Source organism: Phyllobates terribilis, unplaced genomic scaffold, assembly GCF_046119375.1.
Source record: "Phyllobates terribilis strain yellow unplaced genomic scaffold, ASM4611937v1 Scaffold_10__3_contigs__length_209671492, whole genome shotgun sequence".
Lineage (NCBI taxonomy): Eukaryota > Metazoa > Chordata > Amphibia > Anura > Dendrobatidae > Phyllobates > Phyllobates terribilis.
The window spans coordinates 80,832,746-80,853,301 of NW_027362770.1; the positions used below are offsets into that span (position 1 = coordinate 80,832,746).

The window sequence follows — 20,556 nt, forward strand, 5'->3', positions numbered from 1 at the left end:
TCAAGTTACTTATGTGAGTAACTGTATGTACCTGCAGTTTAGCACCATGGTTGCAGATAAAGACTTTGCTTTAGCACTGTGATTGACAGCAAGACTTTCCTGAAATCTGGGCAAATCTGCCATGTTTTCCCATTGATACAAACAAGGCCGGTACCATCACACAGGACCATTTATGACTCATTTGGGTGTCTCGCAATGGTCCGACTGGCTGCAGATTCCTCAACCTGTGCATGACAGTTTTATACATTTCTATTAGGCTGTCATGCTCTAGTCGGCAGAGCCGCAGCCATTTTGGGCATTGCAGTCATCTGTTTTCCCATCCTGACATTTGTCTCTGCAACCTGAAGATGAGATTCGTAGCAAAGAGGGTATAACCTACGGAATATCCAAAAGAAAACAACAGATTGTGGTAATTTATTCTTTCTCAATCAACAATCATTAGAGTCAGTCCTAAAAGTTTAAAGACGACCGGTCACAAGATCAAAAGTGGCCAATTTTTGTTCACAGGATTGTCTTGGGGGCAGGGGCAGACCTACCATTGGTGGATTCTGTGCAGCCAATCAGAGACCCAAAAGATAAGGGCCTCCATCTAGCTCCGAAAAAGATAGACTTTTGCAATTTAATAATTTATCAGAATGCAAAGGGCCCATATACTTTTCTTACAAAGGGGCCCTTCTCTGTCTATGTTCGCCAGTGCTTGGTGGCATCTTGGCTTTTGGCTGCTCTGCATAATTGTCCTTTGAGGTACTCAACACTTGAAAATTCCATAAAAATTAACACTAAATAAAAAAGTCAATATGTAAGGAATTGTATGGTGAATTTTAAAAACCCCTGAATGCTCAGGGGAGCTGTGTTAATAAAGAGTAAAAATTGATCATATTTGACTTGGTGACAGAGACTCTTCATGTGCACTGTCAAATGAGTTACAGTTAGTGAGAACATTAGAAATATATTGTTGTGTGCGGTCTAAATAAGTTGATGTATTATCCTTTTTCAACTACTCACCAACAATTTCTTTGAACGTGTTATTTTCTACATCCAGTGAAATAATTCCTCTTTCAAAACATGTTCTCAACTCAAATAAACTATGTAATGAAAGTGTGGTAACATGGGGTTTACTCCATCTCTCTCCTCCATCTTCAGTTTTCTCTTCAAACCTAACCCACCTGTTTAAGAAGCAGACAAGCATGATCAAATCTTATAAACAAATGTTTAAGTTTAAGTTAAACTAATACAATGGATTTTAACTTATTTAAATAATGGAGATTTTAATAAAATATTTTATCAGATTAAAATTGAAGGGGTTGTCCGAATATGTGATAAAAATGGCCTTCAACACATTTTGTAAGATGCAACCTGTAGTCACTTGTCAGGACAGGTTTCAACCTGAAGAAACACTGCTTGAGACTTGTATCTAGACTGTACAACATCGAGAATAAACAGAACTGATCTGCTCACACAGCCATGGACCAGGACTGAAGGAATAGAAAATAAAACAAAACTTCTCCTTGGAAGACTGGAGAAGGAGACAGTCAGTCACCTTACTCAGCTGTAAACCTATCAGACTGACTCAGCAGAATGGGTTTACAAACGAGCAGGACTGAAGCTGGCGAAAACAAGCTTCTTGAGTTCAGTCAATTTAGAAGTATTTTTTCTACTCCTCCAATTTTGCTCCTCAGCTGCGTGAGCACATCAGTTACACGTGCTTCTCACAAAATTAGAATATCATCAAAAAGTTAATTTATTTCAGTTCTTCAATACAAAAGTGAAACTCATATATTATATAGAGTCATTACAAACAGAGTCATCTATTTCAAGTGTTTATTTCTGTTAATGTTGATGATTATGGCTTACAGCCAATGAAAACACAAAAGTCATTATCTCAGTAAATTAGAATACTTTATAACACCAGCTTGAAAAATGTTTTGAAATACAAAATGTTGGCCTACTGAAATGTATGTTCAGTAAATGCACTCAATACTTGGTCGGGGCTCCTTTTGCATCAATTACTGCATCAATGCGGCGTGGCACGGAGGTGATCAGCCTGTGGCACTGCTGAGGTGTTATGGAAGCCCAGATTGCTTTGATAGCAGCCTTCAGCTCGTCTGCATTGTTGGGTCTGGTGTCTCTCACCTTCCTCTTGACAATACCCCATAGATTGTCTATGGGGTTAAGGTCAGGCGAATTTGCTGGCCAATCAAGCACAGTGATACTGTTGGTTTTAAACCAGGTATTGGTACTTTTGGCAGTGTGGACAGGTGCCAAGTCCTGCTGGAGAATGAAATTTCCATCTCCAAAAAGCTTGTCGGCAGAGGGAAGCATGAAGTGCTCTTAAATTTCCTGGTAGACAGCTGCACTGACTTTGGTCTTGATAAAACACAGTGGACCTACACCAGCAGATGACATGGCTCCCCAAACCATCACTGATTGTGGAAACTTCACACTAGACCTCAAGCAGCTTGGATTGTGTGCCTCTCCACTCTTCCTCCAGACTCTGGGACCTTGATTTCCAAATGAAAATTGGAATTCTGTGACTCCCCGGCTCTTGTGCAATAGAACCCTGCAGCGCAGGGCACAGACAAACTGGGCCGGGAGAGAACAAAGCGCGCTCTACATGAGCGGCGCTTTGCGCATGCGCGGGAACTGAGGGAAAAAATGCACAACACAGGGCCCTGTGACGTGCAGGGGAGGGGGCAATATGCTAACTAAACACATAGTAATCCCCGCCTAAGAAGATAGGCAAGGATTTCTTGGCGTCCGGGGATCGCCAAGCCTGTGCGAAACCGAGTTGATAGAAATACATTTATCTGCAATCAAACCTCTACTATGGGCCATACAGTTATGTATAGATTTACTTTTCTATAACCTGTATGCCCATAGTAGAGGTCTGATATCTCCCAGGGGTGACAGATTCCTTTTAAGTGTTAACTTGAGTTTTTGGTGAGCTTTTACACTGCGTATTTTATAAAAAATGACAATAACCTATTTTACTTAATGGGTGCAGAAATGGTGCAGACAATCTGCAACATTAAACCCTCACCAAAAGCTCATCATGAGAACGTAGCTTTAAAATGAGATATAACACAGGGAAAAAGTATTGAACACATGAAGAAAGAGAAGTGCAAAAAGCCATGAAAAGTCATGACACCAGCTGAAGTCTATCAGTAATTAGAAAGTAATCCTGTCACTTTGTGATAAATAATATATCAGCTGGTCATCTAATGGCCTGTAAAAAGGAGATAGATTAGATAGATATATAGATAGATAGATAGATAGATAGATTAGGGAAAATAAGTATTTGATACACTGCAGATTTTGCAAGTTTTCCCACCTACAAAGAACGGGGAGGTCAGTAATTTTTATCATAGATACACTACAACTGTGAGAGACAGAATCTAAAAAAATGCAGAAAATCACATTGTATGATTTTTACATAATTAACCCTAGAACGCATGACCATAAAAATCTACACTTTCACATACCTGGGGCCTTTTAGGCCCGTGTGCAAATAACATGGAATAACTCAAACAAAAATAACAAACAACTATATACCTGAGGAATACCTAGAGTTTCAAAATTCTAACTAAAGTAATCTTGCAGAAAATAGAAAACAATTAACAGGGCGGGCCTGCGAGGCCCCAGGTATGCATTCTAGGGTTAATTAGCATTTTATTGCATGAAATAAGTATTTGATACAATAGAAAAACAGAACGTAATATTTGGTAAAGAAACCTTTATTTGCAATTACAAAGGTCAGACATTTCCTGTATTTCTTGAGCAAGTTTGCATACACTGCAGCAGGGATTTTGGCCCACTCCTCCATACAGATCTTCTTCAGATCTTTCAGGTTTCGGGGCTGTTGCTGGTCAACATTGGGTTTCAGCTCCCTCCAAAGTTTTCCATTGGTTACAGGTCTGGAGACTCCAGGAACCTTGAAATGCTTCTTAAGTAGACACTCCTTAGTTGCCCTGGCTGTGTGTTTCGGGTAATTGTCATATTGGAAGACTCAGCCACAGCCCATTTTCAATGCTCTTACTGAGGGAAGGAGGATGTTGGTCAAAATCTTGCGATGCATGACCCCATCCATCCTCCCTTCAATATGGTGCAGTCATCCTGTCCCTTTTGCAGAAAAGCTCACCCAAAGTATGTTTCCCCCACCATGCTTCATGGTTGGGACAGTATTCTTGGGGTTGTGCTCATCTTTCTTCCCCCAAACATAGAGAGTGGAGTTGATACCAATAGGTTCTATTTTGGTCTCATCTGACCACATGTCCATCTCCCATGCCTCCTCTGGATCATAAATATGATCTTTGGGGAACTTCAAATGGGCCTGGACATGTGCAGCCGGACCTTGTGTGGACTGCAGTATTTTAATCCAATAAGACGTAGTGTGTTACTAACAGTAATGTTTGAGACTTTGGTTCCAGCTATCTTAAGGTTATTGACCAGGTCCTCCCATATAGTACTGGGCGGATTCCTGACCTTTCTCAAAATCATCCTTACCCCACAAAGTGAGATCTTGCATGGACCCCAGACTAAGGAAGATTGACAGTCATCTTGTGTTTCTTCCATTTTCTAAAAATTGTGCCAGCAGTTGTTGCCTTCTCACCGAGCTGTTTGCCTATTGCCCTGTAGCCCATCCCAGCCTTCTGCAGGTCTACAATTTTGTCCCTGGAGTCCTTAGACAGCTCTTTGGTCTTGGCCAAGGTGGAGAGATTGGAGTGTGATTGATTGAGTGTGTGGACAGGTGTCTTTTATACAGTTAACGAATTCAAACAGGTGCAATTAGTACCAGTAATGAGTGCAGAGTAGGAGGTCTTCTTTTGAAAAATATAATGTTAATCTATATCTCACTGAACGCAAGAACAATTTGTACATGTGCTCTTGGTAGATGTGCATTTTCCCAACAAGACAATGATCCAAAACATAGATCTGTTGCATTTTTGGAAAAGAACAAGGTGAAAGTGATTCAGTAGCCAATTTGAACTGAAACCAACCAAAACACCTACGGTAGTAGCGTAGCTAACAGGGGGCAGAGGGGATGGTTGTCCCTAGCCCGGTACTCATAGGGGCCCACCTGGAACTACCACTACCCTTAATTAGTTAATTTTTCTCTGCACTACCACAAAGCTTATCTCTCTGCACTACCACTTTCTGATTTGTTAACCGCAGGTTGCTGTGGGCCTGCAGTCTTCACAACAGCAGGGTGATGCATTGGTAAATATGATATACTCACCTAATTCAGGATCCTGACGAGGTTCTTGTGGACCAACGCACTGATATCATATTGCCAACAGGACGTCAGAGTCATGAGGTGACTTCATTACGTTGTGGCTAAACTCTGATGTCCTTTGCGTGCTTTGGCGCTATGATATCTGCACATTGGTCCACAAGGACCTTTTCTGGATCCTGGATTATATGTGAATATGATGTTTTTATTTGAATTAAAACTTGTGGTGTGACTGGTGGGGTAACCTAAACAATGGGGACTTCATACAATGTGGGGGTTGCTGTAGAGGACCCTGAATGTGGGAGCCCAAATACATTGTTGAGACTACAGTGTGTGGGGCTCTTATAAAGTGTGGGGGCTATTATACATTTTGGGTGCTTATGTAGGGGCCATTATACAGGTTGGTGGCAAATGGCTGGTCATTATACAGTTTGGGAGCTAATTTGGGGGCCATTATATAGTTTGGGGGCTAATGTGGGGGCCATTATACAGTGGGGGAGCTAATGTGAGGGCCAATATACAGTTTGAGGACTTTCATGGGGGGCAACATACAGTGTGGTGACTACTGTGGGAGCCCTCATACAGTGTAGGTGGCCCTCATAAAGTGTGGGGGTCATTATACATTTTGGGGGCTAATGTGGGGGCTATTGTACAGCTTGAGGACTAATGAGGGGCCATTATACAGTTTGGGGGCTCATGTGGGGGCCATTATACAGTTTGGGGGATAATGTGGGTGCCTTTATACAGTTTGGGAGCTAATATGGGGCCAATAAACAGTTTGTGGGCTAATGTGGGTGTTATTATTAAGTGTAGGAGCTAAGAGGGGGTAATTATATGGTGTGGGAGCTAATGTGGGTGCCATTATACAGTTTGAGGCCTACTCTGGGGGTATACAATGTGGGAGCTAATGTGGCGGCTATCATAAAGTATGAGGACTACTATGGAGGCCATTAGACAGTGTTAGGGCCATTATACAGTGTGGGGACCATTATACAGTGTGGGTTCTAATGTGGGGCCATTATACAGCATGAGGGCTACTGTAGGGGGCATTATACTGTGTGTAAGGGAGTTGTGGACCTACAAAACTGTGTATATGGGAGCTGCGTGGTTATCATCGTGTATATAGAGGAGCTGTGGGCCCATCGTTCTGTGTATAGTGGCGCTGTGAGACTATTGTACAGTGTATAGTGGAGCTGTGTGACTACAACAGTGTGTATAGGGTAACTGTTCCCACTATACTGTGCATAGATGAGCTGTGGGGGCATAATACTGTGCATGCAGGAGCTGTGGGCCCATCTTACTGTATATAGGGGAGCTGTGTGGGCATTATAGAGTTTATATGGAAGCCGTGGGACCATCATACTTTGTATAGAAGAGCTGTACATTTGGGGACTCAGGGGACATTATTAAATGTTAAGTATGCACTTAAGAAGCATTATTGTTATAGGGACACATACAGCAGCAGCCAGATGGAAGAGACTGGAAAAGTGAACAATTCCATCAGGAAGAACGTTAGCTATAAGTTACTATATATAACTGTGCTGTAATCTCTTATATATTCTGCAGGAACTTTATGGTTACCATATGGCGGTATTATCAGTGTTGGTCTTTTTGTAATTTTTTTTCTGTAACAGTGCGGTCATCTGCTGAGGTTCTCCTACATCCACTATCTGGGTGCGCCACCATAGTTGTAATGAGGGTTACTGGTTAGTGGCTTACTCAGATGTTTCACCCACATCCCTTCCCCTGATCTGAACCCCTAGCTATGCTTCGGACCTACAGGGAATTCATTCTGAAGAGACAAGTTGAGCATTACTCTCCATCCACATCCAAGCACTAAAAAAGGTTGTTCTTTAAGAATGGAAAAAGATAGATGTTGCAATATGTAATCAACTTGTACATTCGATGTCTAGAAGAATTGATGCGGTCTTTAAAAATCATGGAGGTCACACAAAATACTAGATGTAGTAGTTTTGATGTGGGGTGTATTAATTTTTACATCAACTAATTTGAGTTAAACTGAAGATTTTGGAATGAAAGTTCTATTATTATTATTATTATTATTATTATTATCTTACATATATACACAACAGTATCACTTCTATTATCCTATATACTGGATGTAATTTTTAGTAACTGGCCTTATTCTGTGTATAAACATCTCACTATATAATTTCTCTCATTTCTCTTGTCCTGTACACTACCTGTAATTCTCACTATCTGCTATTACTCTGTTTATATACACTATGCAGTACCACTTCTCCTGACTTTCATTCTGTTTGTAATTCTCAATAGCTGCTCTTTTGCTGTATATATGGACACGGCACAATACTAGTACTGATGTTCTACATACTGGTTTTAATTTTTGGTATCTGCTCTGGACATGACAAAGTACAACTCCTGATCCTTTATACGGTGTTTAATTCTCAATACCTGTTTTTATGTGTGTATATGCACATGATATAGTACCACTTCTCCCAATCAATATACTGGGTGTAATTCTTAGTATCTGCTTTTATTCTGTATATATAAATATGGCACACAAACACTTCTCCTGACTCTTTTATACTGTGTGTATTTCTCAATATGTGTTTTTACGCTGTATATATGGACATAGCATACTACCACTTCTCCTGTCCTGTATGCTGGTTGTAATTCTCAGTATCTGTATAATTCTGTATAGATACACTGCACAGTACCACTTCTCCTGTCCTGTATGCTGAGTGTAATTCTTAATATCATGGAAAATCAGGAAAATCCAGCTGAGCAAATCTTCTAAAATCAATTTCTTTATTAGGTCATGAAAAAAATATTAAAACAACCTTGGGAGGACCTCAGCAAATGCGTTTCGAACTATGAGTTCTTAATCATTGCATAGTAAAAAAACGCATAGAAAAGGCGTTATATGTCATATCCTGCTGGTCACATTTTCAGAGGTAAGCCAATCAAAATTAAACAAACAATAACAGACAAAAACATATAACATAGTAAAATGCTTATTTCTTTACAATGTTCTAGCAGCATTATAAGCATACTTAGTTGTATCTACCTATATATAGTGAATGAAGAAAAAAAAGGAGGAGGGGGAGGTTCTCATTCATAATGATACATCAGGTCATGCCTGATGTTCATGCCGACCGGTGCGCGTGTGTTCAGAATATAGATCCACCAGCTTTCTCTATTAAGGAGTTTTCTCCTATGATCACCCCCCCTATGTGGTCTTATAACTCTCTCAATGCCAATTACACTAAAAGCTGTAGTATCCCCATTGTGACAGATAGAAAAATGTCTTGAAGCCGCAGAACATTTTGTAATTAGTTTATTGTGGACTTCTGATGTGTGTTTTTAGTGAATTGCAAGTGCATCCCACATATTGAAGACGGCATGCATTGCATGAGATGACATAAATATTATAGGTAGAGTTACAATTAATAAAAAAATGTATGTTATATACTGCATTAGTAGAAAAAGATATAAAAGTTTTTGTACTAATTATGTGGGTACAACACGTGCAAATAGAATGTCCACACTTGTAGAAACCGGTTGTGTGTAGCCAGGTAGTTGAGTTAGATTTGGCTCCATTCGAGTACAGACTCGGTGATAATAGATCACCCAAAGTGGGTGCTCTGCGAGCTGTAAATCTAACAGGTATTGAAAGTACTTCCCTCAATTTTCGGTCAGCGTGTAACATGGGTAAATATTTGCTTATTATATTTTTTATTAATGAAAATTGAGGACTATATTGGGAAACAAATGTGACATGATTAGGAGTTTGACTTATGTTTTTTTGTTTTGTTCTGATCATATTTCATCTGTCTTTTTTATTTACAATATGGTCTGCCCTATTTAGCATCCAATTAGGATATTCTCTCTCTGACAATCTATTCATAATTTTGTCTGCTTCTATTCTATATTGTTGGGCATTGCTCATATTTCTTTTAGTACGTATTAATTCTCCTACCGGTATATTGGTAATAGTTTTTTTTATTGTGGCAAGAAGAAGCCAATAGGATGGAGTTTCTGGACAGACTCTTTCTAAAAGGTGTAATCACCACTTTGTTATCTTCAAAACGCAAAGTGACATCCAAAAAATCAATTGTTTTGTGCTGTAAGTTATAGGTAAATGTTAAATTCATGGAATTGTCACCAATAAATCCAAATAATTCCTCTGCTTCTGTACTTCTCCCATCCCATATCAGCAGCAGGTCGTCTATATAGCGGCCATACCACCTGATATGGAAGGAGAAAGGACTTGAATCTGAAAAAATAGAAAGTTTTTCCCAATATGCCATGAAAATGTTGGCTATAGATGGTGAGAAACCCGCCCCCATCGACGCTCCACATTTCTGCAGAAAAAACACATCATTGAAGGAAAAATAATTGTGGCTAAGTAGGAACTCCACTGCTAACACAAGAAATTGCTGTAAATCCCTGCTATAAGTGCTATAGGCATTTAAGTTATAGAATAGAATGAAAATCATTAAAGCATGAGGTATACATGGATAAAGACCTACTACGTCACATGAGAGCCAGGAGGAAGTCTCTTCCCACCTACTGTTATCTAAGGATGCTATAAGATGTTTCGTATCTCTGATGTAACCAGGTAGTTGTTTTACCAAAGCTTTTAGGAATAGATCAACCCACAGACTGAGTTTTTCATTTAAATTACCAATACCGGCTACTATTGGGCGTAAGGGAGGGGGAAAAATCTCCTTGTGTATTTTAGGAAGGGAATGATATATAGGAATAATTGGACACTGGACTTGTAAATCTTTTGCGATTTTCTCGGTGATCACTCCTAACTGAATGCCGTCATCTAGGATGGTTGGTCTCGATTGAAGTGGGTACGGATTCTTTATAATGTCTTCCTGATTCAAATTAATTGATTCCTGTTGATTTTCGTTCTCCAAATTTGAATCAGGAATACATTATAAAGAATCCGTACTATTACCTACTTCAATCGAGACCAACCATCCTAGATGACTTCCAGGAAGCTGTAGAGAAGGACTTACACTCTTTGAAAAAGACTATTAAAAATGAGAACTATAATATGAGATTTCCACATAACCTTACTAAACTGGAGAGGGATGCTATTATGGAAATTAAAAATAATAAGGACCTCTTAGTAAGACCAGCAGATAAAGGGGGGGCTGTTGTCCTCCTAAAAGGGGGTCTTTATGAAAAAATGAATTTGGGAATGCCACAAGATAGTAATACATACAAACAATTATTGAGTGATCCGACTATTAAATTTAAAAAAGAATTAGAATGTTTACTTACTTACGGCATTCAGTTAGGAGTGATCACCGAGAAAATCGCAAAAGATTTACATGTCCAGTGTCCAATTATTCCTATATATCATTCCCTTCCTAAAATACACAAGGAGATTTTTCCCCCTCCCTTACGCCCAATAGTAGCCGGTATTGGTAGTTTAAATGAAAAACTCATTCTGTGGGTTGATCTATTCCTACAAGCTTTGGTAAAACAACTACCTGGTTACATCAAAGATACAAAACATGTTATAGCATCCTTAGATAACACTAGGTGGCAAGTGTGGTATGGCCGCTATATAGACGACCTTCTCCAGATATGGGATGGGACAAGTAGAGAAGCAGAGGAATTCATTGGATTTATTGGTGACAATTCCATGAATTTAACATTTACCCATAACTTACAGCACAAAACAATTGATTTTTTGGATGTCACTTTGAGTTTTGAAGATAACACAGTGGTCATTACATCTTTTAGAAAGAGTCTGTCCAGAAACTCCATCCTATTGGCTTCTTCTTACCACAATAAAAAAAACTATTACCAATATACCGGTAGGAGAATTAATATGTACTAAAAGAAATACGAGCAATGTTCAACAATATAGGATAGAAGCAAACAAAATTATGAATAGACTAGATGGTGGCCCGATTCGAACGCATCGGGTATTCTAGAATATGCATGCGGCCGACCGGGCGCAATGAGCAGAATGTTGTTTAAATTTGGTGCCAATCTCGCTGATTGGTCGCGGTCGACCGGCAGACGCGACCAATCAGCAGAGCGTTGTTTACATTTGGCACCAATCTCGCTGATTGGTCGCGGTCGGTCGGCAGACGCGACCAATCTGCAGAGTGTTGCTTAAATTTGGCGCAATCACGCTGATTGGTCGCGGTCGGTCGGCAGACGCGACCAATCTGCAGAGTGTTGCTTAAATTTGGCGCCAATCTCGCTGATTGTTCGCGGCCGGCCACCGCGACCAATCAGCAGAGCGGCGTTTAAATTTGGCGCCAATCTCGCTGATTGGTCGCGGTCGGTCGGTAGACGCGACCAATCAGCAGAGCGTTGTTTAAATTTGGCGCCAATCACGCTGATTGGTCGCGGTCGGTCGGCAGACGCGACCAATCTGCAGAGTGTTGCTTAAATTTGGCGCCAATCTCGCTGATTGGTCGCGGTCGGCCGGCGGCCACGACCAATCAGCAGAGCGGCGTTTAAATTTGCCGGCCATCTCGCTGATTGGTCGCGGCCGGCCACCGCGACCAATCAGCAGAGCGGCGTTTAAATTTGCCGCCGATATCGCTGATTGGTCGCGGTGGCCGGCCTCGACCAATCAGCAGAGCGGCGTTTAAATTTGCTGCGCATCTCGCTCATTGGTCACGGTGGCCGGCAGCGATTAATCAGCAGAGCGGCGTTTAAATTTGCCAGACATCTCGCTGATTGGTCGCGGTAGCCGGCCGCGACCAATCAGCAGAGCGGCGTTTAAATTTGCCGCCTATCTCGCTGATTGGTCGCAGCCAGCCACCGCGACCAATCAGCAGAGTGGCGTTTAAATTTGCCGCCGATATCGCTGATTGGTCGCGGTGGCCGGCCGCGACCAATCAGCAGAGCGGGGTTTAAATTTTCTGCCCATCTCGCTCATTGGTCACGGTGGCCGGCAGCGATTAATCAGCAGAGCGGCGTTTAAATTTGCCGGATATCTCGCTGATTGGTCGCGGCCGGCCACCGCGACCAATCAGCAGAGCGGCGTTTAAATTTGCCGGATATCTCACTGATTGGTTGCGGCCGGCCACCGCGACCAATCAGCAGAGCGGCGTTTAAATTTGCTGCCCATCTCGCTGATTGGTCGCGGCCGGCCACCGCGACCAATCAGCAGAGCGGCGTTTAAATTTGCCGCCCATCTCGCTGATTGGTCGCGGTCGGTCGGCCACCGCGACCAATCAGCAGAGCGGCGTTTAAATTTGCCGCCCATCTCGCTGATTGGTCGCGGTGGCCGGCCGCTACCAATCAGCAGAGCGGCGTTTAAATTTGCCGCCCATCTCGCTGATTGGTCGCGGCCGGCCACCGCGACCAATCAGCGTCGTATTAGTGTGGGCCCGGGAGCGGCGCTGCTTGTGCGGCTCTGTATTAGCGAGGATCGGGGAGCGGCGCTGCCTGTGCGGCTCCTTCTGCTGCGAGAAGCCGAGAGATGAGCGGCTGCTCGCAGCAGAAGCATCCCGACTGGCGGCGCCGCTCCCCGGTCCTCCGTTCACACTTGCTGTCGGGAGATCAGCGGGCCAAGCCGCTGATCTTCCGACGTTAGCCGCATGGAGGTCAGTGGCGCTGGTCAGGGTAGCTGTGCTGCTAGCGCTGCTCATCTCCCCGCTGCATCGCCGCTGACCTCCGTCCGCCCGATGAGCCGCTAACGGCCGCCATCTTTTTTCAGAAATCCCGCGGCGCTGATTGGCCGCTGCCGGACCAATGAGCGACGCGGGATTTCCAGGACAGATAGACAGACAGACAGACAGATAGACAGACAGACAGACAGACAGACAGATGGGATAAGACAATTATATAGTAGATTGTCAGAGAGAGAATATCCTAATTGGATGCTAAATAGGGCAGACCATATCGTAAATAAAAAAGACAGATGAAATATGATCAGAACAAAACAAAAAAACATAAGTCAAACTCCTAATCATGTCACATTTGTTTCCCAATATAGTCCTCAATTTTCATTAATAAAAAATATAATAAGCAAATATTTACCCATGTTACACGCTGACCGAAAATTGAGGGAAGTACTTTCAATACCTGTTAGATTTACAGCTCGCAGAGCACCCACTTTGGGTGATCTATTATCACCGAGTCTGTACTCGAATGGAGCCAAATCTAACTCAACTACCTGGCTACACACAACCGGTTTCTACAGGTGTGGACATTCTATTTGCACGTGTTGTACCCACATAATTAGTACAAAAACTTTTATATCTTTTTCTACTAATGCAGTATATAACATAAAAATTTTTATTAATTGAAACTCTACCTATATTATTTATGTCATCTCATGCAATGCATGCCGTCTTCAATATGTGGGATGCACTTGCAATTCACTAAAAACACACATCAGAAGTCCACAATAAACTAATTACAAAATGTTCTGCGGCTTCAAGACATTTTTCTATCTGTCACAATGGGGATACTACAGCTTTTAGTGTAATTGGCATTGAGAGTTATAAGACCACATAGGGGTGGTGATCATAGGAGAAAACTCCTTAATAGAGAAAGCTGGTGGATCTATACTCTGAACACATGCGCCGGCAGGTATGAACATCAGGCATGACCTGCTGTATCATTACGAATGAGAACCCCCCTCCTTTTTTTTTTCTTTGTTCACTATATATAGGTAGATACAACTAAGTATGCTTATAATGCTGCTAGAACATTGTAAAGAAATAAGCATTTTACTATGATATATGTTTTTATCTGTTATTGTTTGTTTAATTTTGATTGGCTTACCTCTGAAAATGTGATCAGCAGGATATGACCTATAACGCCATTTCCAACTCATAGTTCGAAAGGCGTTTGCTGAGGTCCTCCGAAGGTTGATTTAATATTTTTTTCATGACCTAATAAAGAAATTGATTTTAGAAGATTTGCTCAGCCTGATTTTCTACTTATCCTCCCAGTCGCAGTGCTGGCTCCGTGCTGCAATCTTCTAAGTGTGTGAGCTGATATCTATTTTTTTTCTTTTGCCAATTCTTAATATCGGTATTATTCTGTATAGATACACTACACAGTACCACTTCTCCTGTCCTGTATGCTGGTTGTAATTCTCAATATCTGCATTATTCTGTATAGATACACTGCACAGTACCACTTCTCCTGTCCTGTATACTGAGTGTAATTCTCAGTATCTGTATTATTCTGTAAACTGTATCTACATTGCACAGTACCACTTCTTCTGTCTTGTATACAGGTTGTAAATCTTAGTATCTGTATTATTCTGTATAGATACACTGCACAGTACGTGTGATTCTCATTATCTGTATTATTCTGTATATATACACTGCACAGTACCACTTATCCTATCCTGTATACTGGATGTAATTCTCAGTATCTGAATTATTATGTATATATACACTGCACAGTACCACTTCTCCTGTCCTGTATACTGGGTGTAATTCTCAGTATCTGTATTATTCTGTATATATACACTGAACAGTACCACTTCTCCTGTCCTGTATACTGAGTGTAATTCTCAGTTTCTGTATTATTCTGTATACTGTATCTACATTGCACAGTACCACTGCTTCTGTCCTGTATACTGGTTGTAAATCTCAGTATCTGTATTATTCTGTATATATACACTGCACAGTACTTCTCATGTGCTGTATACTGGGTGTAATTCTCATTATCTGTATTATTCTGTATATATTGTGACAGAGTCACTGGTGTTGTATACGAGGGGAGGTATGTGTCACTCCAGCTAGTAGCTTATGGGAACTGAAACCTACAAACTTTCTGCCATCATGTTATTTGCTGGGGGTTAACTCACTTAAAGGGTGAATTTTTTTGTGAATGGCAAAGAGGGTGGGAGGCCATCTCCCTACCTCCCCTCAGGGTGTGGCTGCGCAAGTATAAATGCTCAGTCAGTTTTTTTTCTGTAGTGTGTGGTCTGGAGAGTGAAGTCTCCACACTGTGTTTGGTGAAGCCAGAGAGCAACACCGGAGGACTGGTGTTGGTGAGACTTCACTGTGCTACCTGGAGCAGGTAAAGCCTCGCTTGCTAATGGACTCTTTTATACCTTATCTTTTGTTTTCCCGTTATCCCCGAGAGGGTCTGTTTATTTTTATGGGATGTTGCTGGAGCTTATGCCACAGAATAAACCAGCAGGAAGTTTACCCGAAGCGTGTGTCCTGTGTCTGCCTCTGGAGAGCGGAGCAAGTTGCTTTACCACAATATACATTGTATCACTTCTCCTGTCCTGTATACTGGTTGTAAGTCTCAGTATCTGCTCTTATTCTGTATATATAAACACTACACAGTACCATTTCTCTTGTCCTGTGTACTGAGTGTAAGGCCACAGCTCCACTATCAGTATTTGGTCAGTATTCGGTCAGTTTTTTTTCTAAGGATTTGGAGCCAAAACTAGGAGTGGGTGATAAATAGTGTTGAGCCACCCCCATAGTGTTCGGGTTCGGTTCGGTTCGTCGAACACCGGGATGTTCGAGGAACTGTTCGTCTAACTGTTCGTCGAACACCTTAGAACACCGTTGAACACCGTTAAAACCAATGGCAGGCAAACAAAAACACATAGAAACACATAGAAAACACCTTCAAAGGTGTCCAAAAGCTGACAAACTGCTCAGAAGACGCTTTCTTTAAAAAAGCCGGCCGGCAATTCAGCAGTGGCATACACCGGTACCCGACAATTTAGACAAGAAGGAATAGAGCCTCACACATAGATTAGATAGATAGAAACATGTCAGTCACATATATATGAAGTACAGTGACAGTGTTGCTTACTGTACTTGTCATTTAGTGTAAAGGATTTATTAAAAAAAATAATAGTGTTTTCATGCACCGTCTCTTTAAAAAAGCCGGCCGGCAATTCAGCATCTGTACCCGACAATTTATAACAGACAGAATAGAGCTTCACACATAGATTAGATAGATAGAAACATGTCAGTCACATATATATGAAGTACAGTGACAGTGTTGGTTACTGTACTTGTCATTTAGTATTAAAATAAAGGATTTATTATTAAAAAAAATTGGCGTGGGGTTCCCCTTAATTTTAGGCTCTAGCGGAGGTTAAGCAGACAGCTGGGGCAGATGTTTGAAGCCTGGGAAGGGGGTAATACCCACGGAGCTTCCCAGGCTACTAATATGAGCCCCCAGCTGAATACATAGCCTTTACTAGCTATTAAAATGGGGGACCCCCCCAAAAAAATGACGTGGGGTCCCCCCTAATTTAATAGCTAGCAAAGGCTAGGCAGACAGCTGGGGGCTGATATTAATAGCCCAGGAAGGGAGCCATGAATATTGGCCCCCTCCCAGGCTAGAAACACCAGCCGTCAGCCGCCCCAGAAATGGCGCATTCATAGGATGCGCCAATTCTGGCACTTAGCCTCGCTCTTCCACGCTGCCCTGTAGCGGTGGCAGGGGGTAATAGGGCTGGGGTTGATGTCAGCTTATAATGCCAGCTGACATCAAGCCCAAGTTAGTAATGGAGAGGCGTCTATAAGACACCCCCATTACTAACCCCATAGTCAAAGTTAAAAGAAAACACAAACACCCAGAATAAAGTCCTTTAATTGAAATAAAGACACAATCCTGCGCTTCTCAGTGTCTGCGGGATGACAGGCTGGATGGCAGCGTTCTGCTGCGGTCCAGCCTGTCATCTCGATGTAGCAGAGCTGAAGCTGTCGTGGGAACCATGGAAAGGTAAGGATGAGGTTGCTTTATTATTTTTCTTTTATTGCAGGAGATCGTTGGCTTCAGCTGGAATGGGCGTGACGGTAAGTATGGTTTAATTTAGAACAATAAAGAATTGTGTGTTTATTTCAATTAAAGGACTTTATTCTGGGTGTTTGTGTTTTCTTTTAACTTTGACTATGGGGTTAGTAATGGGGGTGTCTTATAGACGCCTCTCCATTACTAACCTGGGCTTGATGTCAGCTGGCATTATAAGCTGACATCAACCCCAACCCTATTACCCCCTGCCACCGCACCAGGGCAGCGTGGAAGAGTGAGGCTAAGTGCCAGAATTGGCGCATCCTACGAATGCGCCATTTCTGAGGTGGCTGATGGCTGGTGTTTCTAGCCTGGGAGGGGGCCAATATTCATGGCTCCCTTCCTGGGCTATTAATATCAGCCCCCAGCTGTCTGCCTAGCCTTTGCTAGCTATTAAATTAGGGGGGACCCCACGTCATTTTTTTTGGGGGGTCCCCCATTTTAATAGCTAGTAAAGGCTATGTATTCAGCTGGGGGCTCATATTAGTAGCCTGGGAAGCTCCGTGGGTATTACCCCCTTCCCAGGCTTCAAACATCTGCCCCAGCTGTCTGCTTAACCTCCGCTAGAGCCTAAAATTAAGGGGAACCCCACGCCAATTTTTTTAATAATAAATCCTTTATTTTAATACTAAATGACAAGTACAGTAACCAACACTATCACTGTACTTCATATATATGTGACTGACATGTTTCTATCTATCTAATCTATGTGTGAAGCTCTATTCTGTCTGTTATAAATTGTCGGGTACAGATGCTGAATTGCCGGCCGGCTTTCTTAAAGAGACGGTGCATGAAAACACTATTATTTTTTTTAATAAATCCTTTACACTAAATGACAAGTACAGTAAGCAACACTGTCACTGTACTTCATATATATGTGACTGACATGTTTCTATCTATCTAATCTATGTGTGAAGCTCTATTCTGTCTGTTATAAATTGTCGGGTACAGATGCTGAATTGCCGGCCGGCTTTTTTAAAGAGACGGTGCATGAAAACACTATTATTTTTTTTGATAAATCCTTTACGCTAAATGACAAGTACAGTAAGCAGCACTTTCACTGTACTTCGTATATATGTGGCTGACATGTTTATATCTATCTAATCTATGTGTGAAGCTCTATTCTTTCGGTTCTAAATTGTCGGGTACCGGTGTATGCCGCTGCTGAATTGCCGGCTTTTCATGTTTCACTGTTGGCACTGTTCCCATCGATTTGGGCAATCACTGTAATGCCACAACCACCATGGCTGTGGCATTACAGTGAGTGGCAGACAATCCCTGCATGATTGGTGCTCTAAATAGCGCCAGACATGCAGGACACGCTTTTGGTGCACGAACAGTTATCGAACATAACCTCGAACAGCCGAATTTTTTGCAAATCGTTCGGGTTCGTCGAACAACTCGAACACCGCCCAAAACAGCCCGAATTTGAGATTGGCGAACAGTTCTAGTCGAACACCGCTCATCTCTAGTGATAAATGCAGAATTGGTGATTGGTTTCTATTATACCTTTTCTCTGATTGTTCCTCACCTGGTTTTGTCTCCCACTCCTGAGAAAAAATACTGACCGAATACTGACCAAATACTGATAGTGGGGCTATAGCCTAATTCTCAGTATCTGCTCTTATTCTGCATATATGGATACTGCAGTGTACCACTTCTGCTTCCTAAAATCTGGCTGTAATTCCCAGTGTCTGCTGAAAACAAACAAACAAAGGTGTACTAGATAATAAGTGAGGGATTGTACTTATGTACTGGATTAAGTTTGCTTAGTTAAATATTGTGCATAAAACGGCAAAAGGAAAAAAATCATTCTTTTCTATTTTTGTCAATTTAGGCTATATAAAACAAGTATATTAAAAGTTTATTGTGGAGGAGGCATTTCTTCTGTTAAAGTCTAAAATTAAATAAAGAAAAGATTACTTTCACAGTATTTGCTTCTTAGTCTTTTTTTAATTCTTCGACAGGTGCTTTTTAAACAAAGGACCATGCTTTTAGTATGGAATTTTATTCTGCCACTTTTATTTCTATTGTCTTGTATTAGACTTCAAAATCAGAGGGAAAATACAAGTACAAAATAAAAAAAAGACACTTAAGAATTAATAAGGAAAAAAGACATGGCACTAGACTATATGTTTATACCCAGCAAATGTGTTGCTTAAATTTGAAATGAAATGAATGAAAATGTATTCTATTTATCATAATAGGATTGTTTTTACAGGATGTACATTTTTACACATACCATTCAGATGTATAGGTTAGATGAAGAAAGTTCTGCAGAAAATCTGCCTCATGGGACTATACTTTCATGTTAATTAAAACAAAAGTGGTAGTTGTAATAGCAAAAATATCCCCACTGATTACTAGAACAAGGACATCTCACTTCTCCACCAAATTTAAACGAAGCTTTGGTGAATCACATATACTGTTGGAGCATTCATTGTCGATGCGAATAGATGAAAATGGTTTTATGTTGCATAGACCTTTAAATACAACTATAGTGCTAACAACAACAAAAGATAGAATACCTTGCTGATTCCTTCCATAATACACCGTCATTTACTGGAACAAGTTCATTAAGCTGTGTAAAAAGGACACTCCTGTCTTCATCCTGGTCTTCATGGTCACCTACATGAAATCTAACCTCTGCTTCTTCTGCTTTTGGAGTAAGCCTACTATGAAATATACTGCGACTTGGTTCTTGAGACAGAATGATAGAACTCCGACTTCTCAGTCCACCAGTGTGTCCATAATTCCCCTTTTGTAAAAGCTGCGACTCAATGTCTTGATAATCAAGAAATTTATCATTTTCTTCTAGTTTCATTTTAGAAATCACTAAGACAAAATCTGGAAGTAAATGTCCCCAAGTATATAAGATAACAAGCAGTATTCACTTTATATATTGGAGCACTGAAGTCCGATGTTTACACTAAACATGCATAGTCCTGAAATGTAACCAGGGCTTGAAATTACCTGTCCTGACAGCCTAGGACAAGCTGCGAAAAAGAATATCAATATTTGTTAAAAACAAATACTTGTACTTACAGAAATGTGTGTACAAATAACATATAATGCAAAAAACTCAAGAGAAAATGTTCTAGAAACTACTGTGTCAAACATTAGTAGTAATAGTACTAATAATCTTTTACAAAGTTTGAATTAGTTCACAGGTTCTTTGTTTTTATTCTTTTTTCAAAAATGGATGACAGGAGACAATAGTGTTATTTGAACAGAGGTCTAAGTACAAGTGCTGCTATGGTACCCAAACCCTTAGAGTGGTTCTCCAACAATGTAATAAAATGGTTGTTTGTCTGAATGGGCATCAGTCAAACTGACTGTTATATGTATATCAAAGTTACTTACACGTTTGTTTTACTTCTGATAGGAAAGCGGACCCCAGTTAACATGGTGCTCACCCACATTTTCCCTATTCTTAAAATTTATATTCTTCCAGAAAGATAATTCAGTTGCAGGGTATGTCTCAAGATACAACCTAGGGCATTCCATAAGTGTGCCTTTTGTGAAATTATCACATTCTTGTGCAGCAAACCCAAGTGAATGATCAT

The 20,556-nt window shown here is 41.1% G+C and overlaps 1 protein-coding gene across 2 annotated transcripts in view; it reads right to left on the bottom strand.

Annotated features, from left to right (window-relative positions):
* LOC141164416 (electrogenic sodium bicarbonate cotransporter 1-like) overlaps positions 1-19,892 on the bottom strand; it is a 766,124-nt gene extending 746,232 nt beyond the window's left edge. For both annotated transcript variants that reach the window (XM_073649614.1, XM_073649613.1), the window contains exons 1-2: positions 19,519-19,892; positions 1,006-1,166 (exon numbers count right to left, since the gene is read on the bottom strand). In XM_073649614.1, coding sequence (XP_073505715.1) covers positions 1,006-1,166; positions 19,519-19,814 — 457 coding nt within the window. In that variant the 5' untranslated portion in view covers positions 19,815-19,892. The remainder of the gene's footprint in view (positions 1-1,005; positions 1,167-19,518) is intronic.
* Positions 19,893-20,556: the final 664 nt, after the last annotated feature.